The sequence below is a fragment of the Ictalurus furcatus genome, chromosome 27 (genome assembly GCF_023375685.1).
Source record: "Ictalurus furcatus strain D&B chromosome 27, Billie_1.0, whole genome shotgun sequence".
In the NCBI taxonomy this organism is placed as follows: Eukaryota; Metazoa; Chordata; class Actinopteri; order Siluriformes; family Ictaluridae; genus Ictalurus; species Ictalurus furcatus.
In genome coordinates, this window is record NC_071281.1 from 12,774,296 (window position 1) to 12,786,650 (window position 12,355).

Here is a 12,355-nt window from a genome sequence, read left to right on the forward strand (position 1 = left end):
AACCAAGCACTGGAAAATATTGGAGCAGAATTGATCAATGTATGATAACAGGCTGTAGTTCAATGACTCCAGTTCTTTTTTTAGACATAACCCATCTCTGTTTCTCTAGCAGATCATCTGTTGTGACTTTTTGCATCTGATAGTTTGTTTCTCCATTGTTCAAGAACAAAGGAAAAGTCTATATTTTTATAGTTTAGTCTGTATGTTTTACCCAGGAGGGTGCATGTATGGTGTACCTTTCATTAGCTTTTAGACTATCAGTAGGACCAATTATGTCTTAAAAACTGTTTTTAAAGGTATACTCTTTCCATGTTTCCAGAGGGATACATAGGGATACATACCCAACCAACCTAAACTTTATTACCTTTACTTCTGAGGCTGTATGCATACTCTAACTGTACAGTATATTGAACTACTAATATTCAGTGTTATCAGATTTTAGGGGTTACATAATTGATGCCACGTTTGATAAAACAAAGAAGGTAATACGTTTTTTTGAGGTAACTAATAGAATGATGAAGAGACAGTAAGCGTGAGAGAGAGCAAGTGCATGAGTGAAAGAGAATCAGAGTGAGATTCTCTTGAGAGTGAGAGTTCAAGACTATCTGCCTGCTGGCTGAATGTGCACCTCCTTTTCGTTTGGCCACAGTCTCCTCCTCTTTCCCCCAGATATAGTGAAGGTTTTCAGCAGCAGTGGAGTCAATCAGGCCTGGAGCTTTAAGGAGAACACACTGACAGATATTCTGCCCTCATACACACACACACACACACACACACACACACACACACACATATGCACACACACTCACAAGCATGGAGTACTACTGCACTCTGCTGCTTTGGACTCTGTGCCTATGGCCAGGTGAGTGTGTGTGTGTTTGTGTGTGTGTGTGTGTGTGTGTGTGTGTACAGTTATGTAGTTGTTTTGATTGTGAGATGCCCCTTTGATGGATTCTTTAAAAAGAAACAGAGCTGTTTGCTTTCTGTTGCTTGGCAACTACAGTAATGATTATGTGGGATTTTTTTTGAAAGTCGGAACTTTCTCAGACCAGCGTTAATACCAAAGTCGTGTGTGTGACCAATATAAACGTTCTCTCGGCAGAAACTTCCTGCTTTGACAGATGCTGAGCTTGCAATGGAACGTTTCAAATTCTTAGGCTCCCATATTTTTGAGCTGTTCTCAAGCAGTGTTTTGAAATGAAAGGTGATATTACCTGACTTCTAACAAAGTGCACTAATACATGACAGAATGTGGGAAAAAAAAAAAAAAAAAAGGTCTCCTGCCACAGCCTGGCTCAATTAGCAGTGAAATTACAATCACAGCAGCTTATAGAGAGAGCTCGAGAGTCTGGCAGCTGAGTGCTGTCCTAAGGCGGTTAGTGCACACAGGCTTATTTAAATGTACTCTTCTCTCATGTGGAGTGGAGTCCTGTTGGCGCTCATAAAAGCTAAGACATGGAACTAGACATAATTAGGACTACAGGTTATATAAATGATATAATGTAATGTGTTTCACTTGGATGTTAGCTCATTGTGGTTAGTTTAATTAGTGATATTGTAGTGAGATCCAGTTTTCTCACACAGTTTGTTTTGACATATTCCGAAAGGAATTGTATTTATTTCATATAAAATGATCAGTAATAATTGGAGCGATTGCTTTTTTTTTTTTTTTTTTTTTTTTGCATCTTTTTGACATTGCTGGGAAAGAGTTACACTATGACTTCTACTTGGCGCTGTTCTAAATCAAATTTGTGCTGAAACATTAGTTTATCTGGTGTGTAAATATTTGTGTTGCTGCAGAAATTGGATTGCTGGCTGGAAATCATGGCTTCTTGTCCAGTAGGAACTAATTTATCTACTGCTGAAACAGACAAAAGAGCTGGAAAGACTCATACCAACAGTCATGTATGATGCCTCTGACAGCTTTTGAAGTTGGATGATGTGTAATGTGCTGGATCTAATGCAAGTCTGAATACATTTAATGTGCATGCATAAAAGAGAGAGAGAGAGAGAGAGAGCGAGAGAGAGAGAGAGAGAGAGAGAGAGAGAGAGATGTGTGTGGGAAAGCCTGCTCTGTGTTTGGTTTCCGTCAGCTGCTTGTTGTCCAGATGAAGGTCTAGATTGCTTACTGGCCAAGCAAGTTTTATGCAGCACAATCTCATCAGAGGTCCTGTCTTTCAGGTCGTGCCCTTCCTTAACACATCTGCTGTGTGAACAGCTGGACATAGTAATCTTAACAACAGCATGGTATAGGCAGTGTAGATTTTTTTTTAAATTCAGATAAAAAAATGTGTGGAGACAACATGGTGTCACACTTACAAATTTGTAGCAAGTCGCATGAATTAATGTGTGTGAAAGCTTACCATAGTTAAATTTACACTAGAAAAAGAAAAAAAAAATGTTCAGTTTAGAACATTAAACTGTTCTTTAGTTTGTCCCTTTGGGGAAAGAGAAAACTCCAAATACAACCCCTTTATGAAGCTAAGAACGTTTAGCTATCCAAAAAATACACTCTGAATGTAAGGTTAGGACTGAGGTTATAATTTCTTGTGACTTTATTTGTATAAACTCTAACAAGAAAAAAGAAACTCCAACCATACCCAGCTCATTCGTTCTAATTCAAAAAATATTATCAAGGACATTCTTGCTGTATCTAAATCTGTGTATACATATACTTTATATGGGTTTACATGGGTTTTTCCCCATGCAATGCTGTGAAAAAGTATCTGATTTCTGCTGTTTTTATGTATATCTCATACTAAATAGTTTTAGATCTTCAAACGAAATACGAAATAAAACAAAGGCAACTTGAGTACACACACAATACAGTTTTTAAATGATAATGTTATTTATTGAAGCAAAAAAGTTATCCAATACCAACTGGGCCTGTGTAAAAATTTAAAAAATAGTAGTTTTAGTAAAACTATTTGCCTCCATAGTTAGTAATTCCCAAAATCTATGAAACTACATTCATAATGGGGTTCAGCTGGACTAGACGCAACCAGGCCTGATTACTGCAAACCCTGTTCAATCAAATCAACACTTAAATACAACTTTTTCAACAGCATGAAGTTGCTTAAAAGGTCTTAGTAACACACTATGCCAAATCTGAAAGAAATTCTAGAAACTATGAAGAAGAAGGTGATAAACAAAGCTATTTCAAAGACTCTGGGACTCCAAAGATTCACTATCGCCAAATGGAAAAACTCGGCCCAGTAATGAACCTTCCGAAATTCATCCACGAGCACAGCAATGACTTATCCAGCAAGTCACAAAAGAGCCAAGGGCAACATCAAAGGACCTACAGGCCTCTCTTGCATCAATAAAGGTCACTGTTCATGACTCCACTATCAGAAAGACACTACAAAAAATGGCATCCATGGAAGAGTGGTGAGGTGAAAACCACTGCTAACCCAGAACAACATTAATGCTTGTCTGAATTTTGCCAAAACACACCGTGATGATTCTCAAACCTTTTGGGAGAATGTTCTGTGGACTGATGAGTCAAAAGTGGAACTGTTTGGAAGACAGGGGTCCCATTTTATCTGGCATAAACAAAACACAGAATTCCACAAAACGAACAACATACCTACGGTCAAGCATGGTGGTGGTAGTGTGATGGGGTGGGGATGCTTTGCTGCTTCAGGGCCTGGGCAACTTGCAATAATTATGGGAAATATGAATTCTCTCTACCAGAAAATCCTAAAGGAGAATGTCCAGTCTTCAGTCCATATGTTGAAACTCAAACACAACTGGATTATGCAGCAAGACAATGATCCAAAGCATATGTGTAGGTCCACTTCTGAATGGTTTAAAAAAAACTGAGATATATACAAAACCAGAAGAAATCACAAATTCTTTTTCACAGCACTGTAATTATGTGTTTTTCCCCCCAATTCATACGTTTGACTTTTACTTACTCCATTCCAAAAGAAAAATCTCTTTCTACTCACATTTCCTACACTACAATTTGTATATTTCTCCACAAGTCATAAGCTGACTTTTTTTTTTTTTTTTTTTTACAGATGTTTCAAGAAGAATGAGACAAGGATATGTCACTACAAACACTGTGTTTATCAAAGCAGTTTTATACTATCACAAACTAGATATTAACATTCAGCTAGTTTGTGCCATCAGACTTACTTAACATCAAGCTAGCTAACATTTGAAAATATTAGGAATGATTAGTTAGCCTTAGCTAATTTGCTCACATTTTTTGGTTCCTTAGTGAAAGGGGCATTTATTTCCATTCAGTAAGTCAAATCAGTGCAAGGTTTGAGGCAGATGTTTTATTCTTTTGTGAATTTTTGTTGTAGATGTACTTAAATACTTTAAGTTATTTGAACTTTTACTTTTTTTTTTTAGTTCAAGTGAAGAACTTGAAGATGTACCACCTCTACGTATAGGTATAATTTTCCTTGGGACATGCATTGTCCAGTTTTCCTTTCTGGCTCTTTTATATTCAGTGCACTTTCAGATTGCAAGCATTATTTTACTATGGATATCACCCAATGGAGCAGTTTGTGTACTTTCACTCATGAGTAATTGTGGTTATTTTGTGTGGCTCAGAAGACCTAGAGCATTCTGGACAGCACCCAAATGTTCCAGCGGCCCATTTTCTTTGCAAGAGCTCACACTTTGTTTCATGCCACTGACCCTGTCCCCTGCAAAGCGTCTCTCCATCAGCACTGTGATTAGTTTTCCAGACTGCAGAACACACAGTAGGAAAGTTGGCATGGATCGATAGATATTTGTTTTTGCCATTCTCTTTGTGTTAAAACTTCCAAGAAAAATCACATACATATTAGTGGACAGTGAAGCGCAAGAATATTTCAGTGGTCAGAAGGATGAAATTCAGGCATGTGCAGTTCTTTAGAAGCAAATCTGCTGGCTCATAATCTTAGCCGATGGGTCGCATCGGGCCTCATTAGCATCAGAGCAGCTCCACATGTAAATATTTGTGAAGGAAAAGAGGGATGAGTGAGAGACAAGCAGATGTGTGGAGGTGCTCTGTTCATCACAGATGGTGATCACATATAGCTGGGAGCTTTGGGGTTTTTTTTTTTTTTTTTAACCTTAAACGTGTTTATGATGGAGAGCTGTTCTGAGTTTTCATCTAAGATTTCTGGTTCAAGTCAGATCAAGTCTATCATAGTTTTATTTTTGAGATGATGCAAGACTTTGGGAAATCTGTTTCAGATTTGAGAACCACCATGTCTTGAGTTGATTGAGTTTTAAAGTGGCTCATGTCTCAGGGGAATGCAATGTCAGTAGGGTTCATTCAATTGTTCCAGTTAGAGTTTTCTTGACTTGAGGGTTGTCTGTTGACCCGATTCTGTTGACTTTTGGTCTTTTAGAGACGGGGGATTCCACAAAGCATCTCAAGTAAGGATGCTAATGTAGGATCAGATTTGTCATTGTTAATTGGGATCATTGGTAATTATATGGGGTCAGGGAATAGTCAGTGGTTTCTCCTCTTAATTCTTTGAATCTCTGCTTGGGACCCTCACTGCTGTTGATCTGCGAGTGGATGTGTGTCAGCGTGGCTGTGGTGAAGCTCCTGCAGCTTGCTTCTGGGCCAAAGGCAACGCAGTCTCATTCTGGACACACAGGGAAAGGAGCCACATTACTGAGGTTTATTTATCTGGGCAGAAGCATCTGTACACAAAAAAGACAAGGCAAATACCGCTTCGTGAGACGCTGATATTAGTGGGAGTATTAAATCGCTGTGCCACGTTAGGGTTTCAAATAAAAAACTGCAGCTTCTCCACACTCTTCTGCCCCCCCCCCCCCATCCTGATTCTTTTTAATGCAAGAGTGAAATTGAACAAAAAAACACTTTTGATGGTAGTCTGAATAGTTTGAAAGTCTCACCAGTAAATTACTAAAGTTTTGTGTGTGTGTGTGTGTGAATGCTTAAGAAATCAAGCAGAAATGATTGGAAAACTTGGAATGGGAATTTGAATCAATCAGTGAAGAAAATATCTGCATTCAGTATCATGATATGCTTATTAGACTTTTCCTTTCTTGCATCTCTTCTTATTTAATGCACTCACTGTTTTTTCACACACATGTGAGCTATAAACTGCTTCTAGTTTTTATAGCTATGCAAGACGTCGTCTGGAGAATATTCCATGGGAAAAAAATACATCAAAGACATGACTTGAACAATGTAGAGAATGTGTCAATATTTAAACTGGGTGTCATGCTGAAAGAAATTATTGGTTTGATCTTGTCAAATAGGGTGGGGGGGGGGGGGTCAGATTGTATAACCTGTCTGACTGTCATAACAGTTGCTTAGGCTCCTTATAGGGATATGGATGAGGTGGTGAGCATGGGTCATTTCATCTGTTGCTTGCATGTGCACATGTGTCATGTTTCTGACTGGTTCATGTCATCATTCTACCAAATGTTATTGTCATTAAATATTTTTTAAATGATTTGAACATTTTCTTATGCTACTCCAACTGTCTGATTTAAGTCCAGTCAATGTGAGGTCAGAGATTTTGTAGATGTATTAGTGTCTCCCATGAGTAAAGATTACCCACAATGCCATTCGACTACCTGCTGGTAGTAGCACCATTGGAAATTAGCCCTTGCTTCATCTCTACCTATAGAGAGCAGTGCAGCAGCACTTTAGTGTTTTAGTCTGTCCAGCTCTTTCACTCCCTCATCCCTCATACTTTTCACAAATGCTAATATTGCTGTTAACACCATTCAATTCAATTCAGTTTTATTTGTATAGCGCTTATAACAATGGACATTGTCATAAAGCAGCTTTACAGAAATATATAAATGTCAGATCCCAATCATAAATTGATGAATTTATCCCTGACCATCATGCTCATCATCTCATAGATTGCCAATTTGAGTCCATGATATTGAACATCACTGAAAAATTTTCAGAGCTAACAGCAAAAACCTGACCATTATCCCTTATGTCTCAGCTGTCCCTAGTGATGTCAGCTTGGCACACGCCTACTAGCTTCTCACTGAATTTACAAAAATTCCGCACAAACCAGCAAATTAGCACTCGAATTGCTAAGCACATCACAAATATTTCCATACAAGCATATTTGATATGTTTCAGGTTGGACTTTTCATTTAAATATTCCCAATTTCTATGTCAAGTTTCCAGGGAGCAGCAATTCAAACATTTCAGTAATGTTATGAATGAAGTTCAGATGTTGTTTTCACAGACATGTCAGACTGTTATCAGTCTTGGCTAAGAGAGAATGCAGGCAGAAGATGAATGCTAGAGGGAGGGGGGGAGAGAGAGAGAGAGAGAGAGAGAGAGAGAATCAGGACAGAGACAGGTGAGAGAGGAGATCCTTTGAGAATATCTTGTGTGTGTGTGTGTGTGTGTGTGTGTGTGTGTGTGTGTGTGTGTGTGTGTGTGTGTGTGAACAAAGGGTGAAATTCATCTTCTCTATGAAGGCCTTCATACCAGCTCACTGTGGGTGTTCATGCCATGACACATATTAGAGAAACACTACTGACATGCAGAAATATCTATCTTCCTCATAGATATAACTATTATCAGTGATTATTTTTGCAAGAAAAGCCCTTTTTGCTTCTTTGTTTCTCTCCTTTATACTTTATTTATGCTTTCAATGAAATGATTTTTAGTGTTGGCTGCAACAGTATAGAAAAGGATAACATTTATTTTCTCACTCTCTCTTCTTAAGTACATGATGCTTTTATGCATGGAACCAGAACCAAAAAAGCAATTAAAGAGAAACCAGCATTAGTTAGCATGCCTATCATCTTTCATGGTGGAAAACAGTGTGCAGTGACATCAGCCTTATCACCACAGTAGCATATCATTGATGTTACTGCAGCCAAACAAGAAAGCATTTCAGAGTGAGTGACAGTGAAACGTAGGAGGAAGACATAACAAAGAATGGTTTTAAAATGTCAGGCCAACGCTAAGAAGGCTTAACTTCTCCTGTCTGCCAAAAGGCCATTACTCCTCTTTGCTATAATTTCTTCAATTACTGACTTCTGTAAGTGGAAAAGTAAATCGCTTGCAAAGATTCAGACATCACGTTTCACAATGTTGTCATCAGCAAATGGCTTTAACCCCTTAAAGGCTCAGCTTAATTATTTAGTTATTTGTCTGTCTATAAATACTTTGGTATACAAAAGTGGCATACAAAAATATGTAGATACTGGTCGAGCGCTTCTGTTCACATCAAACACCAGAATGGAGAAAAAATGTGATCTCAGTGATCTCAGTAATTTTCACCATGGCATAGTTGTTGGTGCCAGATGGACTGTGTTGAGTATTTCAGAAACTGCCGATCTCCTGGGATTTTCATGCACAACCATCTCTAGGGTTTGCACAAAATAGCGCAAAAAAAAAAAAAAAAAAAGACATTGGCAGTTTTTGTGTTGGCAAAAACATCTTATTGATGAGAGAGGTCAAAAGAGACTGACTAGACTATGGTAACTCAAATAACCACCACAACTGTAGTGAATAGAAAGGCATCTCAGAATGAACAACATGGGAAACTTTGAGGTGCATAGGTTACAACAGCAGAAGACCAAATCAGGTTCCAATCCTGTCAGCAAAAATCAGGAATCTGAGGCTACATTGGGTACCAAAACTTCTCTCTTCACTTAACTGACAGTGCCATTTCAGTCTCTGGGATTGTCTGTTGGTTCTACTTTACCCTGATGGGGCAAATCATTCTCTTTATTGTACAATGGCATGTTGAATGAGTGGCAGACAGTCAGTTGAAGCTGAAAGAAAGCACAGACTCCTTCTTTGTATGCTAGGAATTAAGGCTGCTCTTCACAGAGATGCTTTAGAGGACCTCCATGAGAGTGTTTGCTGTTTTAGTGTGTCCCAGAGGTTAGATGCTCCTCACACTGGGGGGTGACTGTGCTCCAGTAGGAAGTCATACTGAGTGATAACAGATTCCTTACTGAGATAAGCATACATCCAGAAAACATTTGTGCTTATTTCCAAGCTGACTGTGTAAATATTACATTTACATTACATTTATGGCATTTGGCAGACACCCTTATCCAGAGCGACTTACATTTGTGTCATTTATACAACTGAGCAGTTGAGGGCTAAGGGCCTTGCTCAAGGGCCCAGCAGTGTCAGCTTGGCAGTGATGGGATTTTGAACTCACGACCTTCCGATCGGTAGTCCAATGTCTTAACCACTGAGCTACCACTGACCCTATACAAAATAGTTTGTTTTTACATGGTTACAAAATTTATTCATGTAGTACAAAAGAGGGCTACACCACAATTAAGATTCTTGCAATAATTGAATTTTGAGGTTTAGTTCAATTCACCAACCCATATTATCATACTCAGTCCCAAACTGGGGAAACTATATAGCTTGGCCGTAGATTTCTGTTTCAGTTTCTGGAAAAAAAAAAAAAATTCTGAAATTATCACCATTGCCAATGAATACAATAAATTTTAAAAATGTTTTGAATGGCTTGTGTTTGACCAATTTCTGCTTTCTTGCAGGACTCCATGACTGTTTCAACATAGACACAAAGAGCCATAGAGTCATAAAGGGCCCAAAGCAGGTGCAGTTCGGTTTCACCGTTCAGCAACATACAGCTGGTGGACAGAAATGGTAAGATGACATTCTTCATTTACTTTCTTTGTCATTTCTTTCCTTTGTATTTCCTTTCTATGTAACATTTTTGCCCATTTTGGTTTCGGGCTGAAGTGTGAAAGGTAATATCTACAATGCTGTGCATGGCACTAACAGAATATGGTCCAAGCAATATTTGTTTTTTTAGCTGGATTTCTCACTCCATTGTTTTCTTATGAGTGCATTTAAGGTCAATTTAAAAAGTATTATATAAACAACAAAACATTATTCATCTTGCCTACCATTGTTACTTGCCAAAATCCCCCAGAAAAACTCCTAATATCACGGTTTATGTGGTTAACCACTAGTAAGTATTGTTGTGAGTTGAATGAACAGGGCATTTGTCATCCCTCTATATGACATCATCAGTGAGGATACTGGCATCCTTACTGTATGTGCTGACCACAGAAACTGTGTCTCTTTGTGGTGATTATTGGATTACAACATTGCATCATGGTTACTTCTAAATGACCTTGGAGTATTTTAAACCGTTATGTATGTACGCATTCATCAAATAAAATATAGACATTTACCGTAGAATGCCGTGTAAAGACAGTTCCTTGATTGGCTTTCACAGCCTAGATCAGCTAGATCCTTGCTCCCTCTAAATCCCAAACATGAGTTTTAGCTTCAATTCACTAACTATTGTATAACCAAAACATATTTGATCAGTCTTCTGACTTTCTCCTCCAGTTGAACTTCTCTGTATTGGTTGTGGGGGTGGGAGGTTGTGGGAAGTTTTCTACCTCTGGAATAAATCTTGTCATCCCAATTACCACCCCAACATTTGACCTCAAATCTATGAGAGGTCTGTTATGGTCCATTACTTCTGAAGACTTAATTAACCATACGTGAATTCATGCCGATTAAATCAAAACACATTGTAAATAGTTCAAGTACATTCCATTGAGAATTAGAAACTACAGGGAAGCTCATTATGTGGCCATTCATTTTGCATCAAGGATCAAATCAGATAATCTGCAAATACAGCTATGTACCATACATAATTGGTGTTGCTAACCCTTTGTCTGCTTTTGCTGCCTATTTAGCAGTGCACATCTAAAAACATGGATGTGCCATTGCTTCACAAATGAGACTGGTTTTACTATACAGGGCTCAGAAATGTAATTGCTAAGTGAATAGACTAGTCAATTCAGACAGGGTAAAAGTATCTTTTTAATTTGCCTGGATTTACATGTCACAGCATGAATTTACTTTAGCATCCACAACCTACTGTACCTTAAGAGAGCGATGCAGCAGTGCTTTAGTTTGTTCATCTGTACATACTTCCCAAAGAAATCAGCTTCCAAATTTTCAGGCTAATACCACCATAAAAACAATCACACTCTTCATCTAATAGCTCATTATCTAGCGTCTCTGCGATAACACAGCTCAGCTTTTGAAACACTTTGAGTCCAGCTTTGCTGTCCCCAATACTTCTAAGTTGGATTTCTCATTAATGATGTTGAATGTCACTGGACAATGGTGAGTGAGAAAAGAAGCTCTTACTCTTTTTTTTTTCTTTCTCGGCGCTAGCAGTAAAATCTTACCATTATACCTTAGGGTTGAGAATGTTTTGTTTTTTTCTAGTATTAATTGCCATTGTAATTGCACTAGCAATGTCTGCTTGTGACATCAGAGCAGCAGACAACCACTAACCTCTCACAGACATAACAAAATAAAACCAACAAATTAGCACCAGAATCCCTAAGCAGACTGCAAATATTTAAATATAAACATATTAAATGTGTTTGAGGGTGGGGTTTTCCTTGAACTGACTCTGGAATGATCTCTCTCCAGACTTTGCTGATTTGTATTGGATTATAATCATGGAACTCATAATCACTTGAATAGGGCTTAAGGGATCGAAGGGCAAAATCGATTTTGTTATAATTATGTGATATTGAACAGATCAAAGTATTTAGGTATTACAAATCTGAACTTCAGTACTTCCTTCCATTAAGAGTAAACATACCACATACACAAACCCTGTAACCGGAGATAAGTAAACAATAATGATGTGAACTTATTTGCTGCCTTGAATAATCACAATGACATTCCTATTGCTCTCCAGACCATGCTGAAAATGCTTCTCCCTAGTTTACATTCTCCACATAGTTTAGTGTAAATGCTTAATGCCAGGGCTGTAGCTGGAACTAGAAAGTTTGTTGTAAATTTAGTTGAGCTGATATTTGGGGATATCAACAAAGATCTCGTCATTTGCAGCAACCAAATAGTCCAGCTCTCTCTCTCTCTCTCTCTTCCCATCAGTCAAAACACATCTGGAAATCATTTACTAACTAAAGGAAATTTTAGCACTGTATGTGTGTGTGTTTGTGTGTGTGTGTGTGTGTGCGTGTGTGTGTACCTGGTATGTCTGGCTTCTGTATGTGTCTGTATATATGTTTGTGTGTCTGAGGTGTGTATGGGGGGTGGGGGGTTCTATACGCTTACTGTTTGGCACACATTTGGCTGGTTTTTACAACAACTGCAGCTTTCTTTTAAAAACTAAAACCAAAAGATTGTTGTTGTTTTTTGTTACACAGGCTTCTCAACCATGCATTCATTCATGTGCACAAACAAATTTCTAACAATTTATTACTCTACAGCATTATACCCTTTGTTGCAAATCTTGGAGGCATTGTAAAGAAACCGCATTGCTGTATCCATTTACTGAAGGAGAAATGCAGGAAAAAAGAGAACAAGACAAAGAAAGAAATTTTTTTTTAC

The 12,355-nt window shown here is 38.1% G+C and overlaps 1 protein-coding gene across 2 annotated transcripts in view; it reads left to right on the top strand.

Moving 5' to 3' along the window:
* Positions 1–234: 234 nt before the first annotated feature.
* Positions 235–12,355, top strand: part of itga11a (integrin, alpha 11a) — a 57,598-nt gene continuing 45,477 nt past the window's right edge. Inside the window, exons 1-2 of one of the 2 annotated variants that reach the window (XM_053617000.1) lie at positions 235–862; positions 9,493–9,604. In XM_053617000.1, the coding sequence (XP_053472975.1) occupies positions 814–862; positions 9,493–9,604 (161 nt within the window). In that variant the 5' untranslated portion in view covers positions 235–813. Of the gene's footprint in view, positions 863–9,325; positions 9,605–12,355 lie in introns of those variants that run through there. The other variant, XM_053616999.1, reaches the window with a different exon arrangement.